Genomic DNA, 5328 nt, shown 5'->3' with positions numbered 1-5328 from the left:
GCTCCACACCCCAACTAACTTGCCTTGACAGGCTGCTCTGAGCCCCAGGAAACCAGTTCACTGGAGTCACTGGCTCTTCCTGGTCAGGGGAAACAGAGAGGGCAGAATTGGCAGCCCTGGCAGCTCAGTGTCACCCAGCAGACACTTGGACTGCACTTGGGCTGCCTTTGAACTTGGCCACAGCAGCCCTGCCCAACCTTGTGAGGATTACTCCCATTAAAGAGATAAGAAAACTGAAGTCCAGCAAAGTGCATGATGTGCCTGAGACCATGGAGCATTCCCACAATCCATCGACTGGGGGCAGCTTGTCTGTCAAGGGTGCTGGAAGGATCTGGCCCTGATTAATCAATGTCTCATTTTACTGACAGGGAACCTCGAAAATTGGAGCAGCTTTGCCCGAGGCTTCCTGTAAACCAAAGCTCGGGTCTCCTGGCGGTAAATGAAATAACCTCACCCACCCCACATACAGGGTGGGAGGTGGGCTTCCCAGACCTTTCCCTGCCTCTTGGCCTCCATTCCAAGGGTTGAACAGGCAGGCTGCCCAGAGGGACGAGGGGCAGAATTACCCTGATGGATTTGGTGGCAGCTGTGATGAAAACGCTCAGCCCAAGGCAGCCAGGTCTCGAGAAAGCTACCCTCCACCCACCTGTGCCTCTCTCCGTGCCTGCCTGAGAGCTTCAGACAGGCCTGGAAGCATTGAGACCCCTGCGGGGGTTGTGACGCTGCCGTGGAGGGGTCGAATCAAGGGTGGGGAGGGGCTGGTGTGAATAGCAATGAGCCCAGCAGGCTGGAAGCCAGCCAGTGCCAGGTTTGTGAGACAGAGAACTCTGCTGTTGGCTGGGTCAGGGGGAGCATCACTGGGAAGAAACGTCACACACACACACGCACACACAGCACTCACACATGCACACGTGCAAATACACCTCTTATGGATTCTTCACTGAAAGTTCCCAGGGAAGCCACGTGGAGCCATGCAAGGCCTGTGTCTGAACAGGCTGATGTGAACATGTAGCCACCTGGCTTCTTAGCTCACCTGATACCAGCGGACAGGAATTTGCTCCCACTTCGCAGACAGCCACACTGAGGCCCAAATAAGGGGTGACTTGGCCAGGCATCCAGCCTCCCAGCCCTGGCTGTGACAGCTGCACTCGATGCCTAAGACGAGGGGGTCCCGGCCCTGGGCTGGGCTTGCTGTTGGGCCAGATTCCCCATGGGGCTTCGAAGTGGTGAATTAGAGGCAATCCTTCCATCCGCTCCTCTGCTAACTAGCCCCCCACCTGGTCACAGGAGGGGGAATGCTCTCTTCCCCGCAACAATGATGGGCCAAGTATGGCCAGTGCGAATCCTTCCTTGGGACTGGCAGGCAGACACCGAGAAGAGGCTGGGACTGTTGAAGTCGGTCTTGCATGTAAAGGCCATGCAGGCGGAAGATCGAGGCCAGCCCTAGGGAGAGGCAGAGCTGAGGGGTACACAGAGTCCCTCTGTCCCTAAGGCCCTGGTCCTTAAAGTTCTGCCTTCAACCCTGTAATCTCACAGGCACCCTTCCCAGCTACTGAGGTGCATAAATTCTCTTGGACTTAAACTGGCCCAAGCTACAGCCTTCCCTCATGGACTATATCAAGCCTGTGATTCAACACACATTCGTGTGATATTCTATCCTTCTCCCTCACGAGTGTAAACTCATGAGACTCCTGTCCACAGCATTCCCTGCTGCCTTCCTTGCACCCAGCATGGGGTCTCAGGCACAGTGGGTGTCTTTACCTCTGCGGCTTTGTGACGGGACACACTCTATCTGCCTTCGCATCTGGGCCAGCATTTCACTGGACAAAGTACACAATGAGGGTTGGTCTGAACCACAGGTTGCACGAGGCTCTCAGACTTCATGTGAGAAGCCAGAGGCCCTTCAGAAGGGTGGGTCACCCTCCTTGAAGCCTAGGGCTGGAACCGAGGTCCAGGAAGAAGCTCATGTGATACTGCTCTGGGGAGGAGGCCCCTTGGGAGTGAGACCCCGAAGGTGGAGAAAGCCTGATTTTCTGCTTGGAAAGTCTCAGGGGTAAATTTAGGACTGGACTGCTTTTCCCTCGAGCAACTGCAGGCACTTCTCTCCCTCCTGATGGCTAATGGGTAGCAAATAGGCGCTGGACACGAGCCATGCACCAGGCACCCCCCTCGGGACTTCACATGCATCATTAGCCGGAGCCCCCAGATGACTCCTAGGGTCAGCACCGTTGCCCCCACTACACACTGGGGGAAACTGAGGTGGAAACGCTGGGGATGCCAGGCTGGGAAGCGGCCTGTCCCTGCCTTCCAGCCTCTCCACATCTCCCCCACACCCCGATGGGAAGGGAGGTGGCGGGGTGCTGCTGAGGGAGCTGGATGAGCTCTCGGAAATCTGGGAGGTTTCAAGATAGGAGCTGGAAGAATATGCCACAGCCAGGGCCCCCCTCAGGGCTGCCCACGAGGGCCCCTGAGGGCTGAGGGTGCTCTGTTGCTGGAGTAGTCAAAAGACAGTCTCCAGCGTCCCGCCCCCTCCCCTCCCCGACATTCTTGCTGCCAAATGAAATCTGGCAGCTTCTGAAAATAGCTCAGCGCTGCAGCAGGCACTTTGCCCGCCCTTCAGCAGGCTGGCACGCAGCTGGAGGTGGCCACTGTGGGCAGACGCTGGCACACGCGGGGCCGGGGGTGGGTGTCACACACACAGTGCACCGGGGTGGCACAGAGCTGGGGGCATGAGGCAGCTGCCATCCCTCAGCTCCTCTGACCTTTCCATGCCTGGCGAGGAGTCGGCCTGGCATGTCCGCCAGACCTGAGGCTCCCGCTCCAGTAGGGTGAAACCACGAGTGGGTGTGAGTAGCTGCCCTTGGGCCACTTCTGTCCACTCATAGACAAAGAGAAACCCGGGGACCAGGGGAAAATGCCGAAATGGTGTTTATTGATATCTGAATGTAAAACCCAGCAGTGTTGTCCTGTGTGATGTGGTCTAGGGTTTCCCAGCCAGTAAAAGGGTCAGGAACCAGGAAACAGGCTAGGTGTCAGGCACTTGTTGGGCCCATACCAGGCACTCGGCACCCCCGGGCTACCGTGGGCAATGTGGGGCTGGGTAAGCCTGGGCTGGCAGAGAAGGGATGCTCTCTGCTCTGACTCAGGCTAAAGCCAGGACCAGACCTTCTGAGCGACACTCAGCTGCCCTCCACTGCCTCGGGTTGAACCCAGAGTATAAAATGAGACCCCTGATTAACGAGGAGCCTCTGGGCCCTGCCTCCCGCCATCCACTCTCACAAAAGACAGCTCCTGCCATCAACCGGGACAGGGCGGAGGACAAACCGTTACGGAGATAGGCTTTCCTGCCCAGGATCTGATGGGCAGGTGGGGGCAGGGGAACCGTACTTGCTTCTGTCATAGTGACATTTTCCAAAGTAGAAAAGGGTTAAAAATACCTCCACCCTCAGTTGAGATAAGAGGCCACGCTTAGGGAGGGCTGGGCCCAGGGACTGTGGAGAGAGAGCATTGCCACCGCCCTGCGGGATGGGGTTGCAGCAAGACAGGGCTAGACCACCCAGCGAGGCAGGCGGACTGACCCTGTGGCCTCGAGGAGACCAACGAGGGCTGAGAGGGGCAGCCATGGGAGAAAGACCAGGCTCCCAAGAAGGCCGAGGCGGACGGTCCACTTCCCCTTCTCCCGAGCTTGCTCAATCGGCATTCACAGACAGCAGCTCCGTCCCTGGTCACCATGGTGACCAATGGCTGAATGACTTTCCCAAGGCCAGGCCCATCTGCCCACCCTATGGGGAGGGTCTCTATGGAAGGAGGGAAGCCCAGCCACAACTCCAGTGGCCCAGAAGTCTAATGCCATGGCCAAGGGCAGACACAGCCATGGCTCCCAGGCTACTCTAGGCAAAGGCCCTGCAGCTGCAGCAGGTGGCCCCCTAGCCCGAGGCCCTGGCCCCTCTCTAAGGCTTGAGACTGAACCGGGGCTCTGAAGGTTTGGGGTCACGGTCCCCCATCCTGAAGTTCCAAGTGACAAATTAAAACACAACAGAATAGTCCCTTGGTTAAAAAATGACACTGGGTCAGGGCCTCAGCCCACTTCAGTCTGTCTCTGGGCTGAAGGGCCTGGCTTCTCTGAGGCCCCACAAGCTACTGGTTGCTGCAGCCCTGTGAGGCCGAGGAGCCGCCTGCCTGCTTCTTCCTCCGCTTGTTGAGGAGCCGGTTGTTGGAGGTCTTCAGGTCCTTGATCTTCACCTGGTCGTAGTCTACCCGCATGGTTGCCAGGGCACTGGTCATCTCCTCCTGGGGACAGATGTCCAGATGCACTGACCTCAAGAGCCATCACCCACCTGCCTGGGCAGCCCCTTAATAATGTCGGTGATGGCAATGACAAGTTTTGCTGCCCGAGTCCCTTCTGTGTTCCCAGCACTGTGCCTGTCTGTTTGCCTTAGATAACCCTCCCTACGGTCCTTTGGGGCAGACCCCGCACCTATCTGCTAGGGTATAGAAAGTGCCTTAATGACTCTCTGGGACCACAGCAGGGTAAGCAGGACAGGGACCTGGACCACTGTCACCTACTCAGAGCCACAAGGCCTGCAGGGAATGTCATCTTACTGGGCACCCAGGCCCTAAGGCCTGAAGATGGTGCCATGTGTGTTCTGGGGCTCTGAGCTGCTGCCCCATGTCCTCAAACCTGGCCTCTGCTGAGTCTAAAACCAGGCTGAGCACCCTCCCAAATGCTGTAGGTCATAAGATGAATTATGGCCAAAGCTTGGGGCCAAAGCCCCTTCGCTGAGCCCCTGGCCCGAAGCACCTCTTGGCGGAGAGAGCCAGGAGCATCCCACGAAGCGCGGTGCAGCCCACTGCTCTGTATGCCACGATCGGACCGCTGGTGCAGTCACTGGCACCCTCTGCTCCAGGCACGGGGCATGGGCCGAAGACCCAGGTTCTGAGTAGGGACGCCACCCTCGAGTCCCTTTTCCAGAACCTGGGAGCCTGCAGGGAAACTGAGGCCGAGTCCACCCACCTTGACTTCGTCCCAGTGGTCTCTGTCCTCCTGCAGGACGCGGGCCGTGTGGAGTGGGGTCTGTGGCACCACCATGGATTGCTGAAAGGAGCCCCAAGTCCATGGATTAGAACCCGGGACAGAACTGGCTCTGCGCCCCACCCCCTTCCTTCCAATCTCAGATAGGGAAACCGAGGCCCAGGGAGGTGGGGAGCCTGACTGGCACGGTGGCAAAGTTAGATTGTAGATCTAACTTTGGCCCACGCCGGGGCCTCCAGAGCCGCCGTCGTCCTGCCTGGCAGCCCCGCTCGCCACCCTGCCGGCCACAGGGCGCG

General features: G+C 58.4%; 1 protein-coding gene across 1 annotated transcript in view; it reads right to left on the bottom strand.

Moving 5' to 3' along the window:
* Nucleotides 1-2910: 2910 nt before the first annotated feature.
* Nucleotides 2911-5328, bottom strand: part of MAPKAPK3 (mitogen-activated protein kinase-activated protein kinase 3) — a 26212-nt gene continuing 23794 nt past the window's right edge. Inside the window, exons 10-11 of the mRNA XM_006909143.3 lie at nucleotides 5015-5172; nucleotides 2911-4290 (exon numbers count right to left, since the gene is read on the bottom strand). Of these exons, the coding sequence (XP_006909205.1) occupies nucleotides 4138-4290; nucleotides 5015-5172 (311 nt within the window). The 3' untranslated portion in view covers nucleotides 2911-4137. The remainder of the gene's footprint in view (nucleotides 4291-5014; nucleotides 5173-5328) is intronic.

This window comes from Pteropus alecto, unplaced genomic scaffold (assembly GCF_000325575.1).
Source record: "Pteropus alecto unplaced genomic scaffold, ASM32557v1 scaffold53, whole genome shotgun sequence".
In the NCBI taxonomy this organism is placed as follows: domain Eukaryota; kingdom Metazoa; phylum Chordata; class Mammalia; order Chiroptera; family Pteropodidae; genus Pteropus; species Pteropus alecto.
This window is presented reverse-complemented; position numbering and strand designations above follow the sequence as displayed.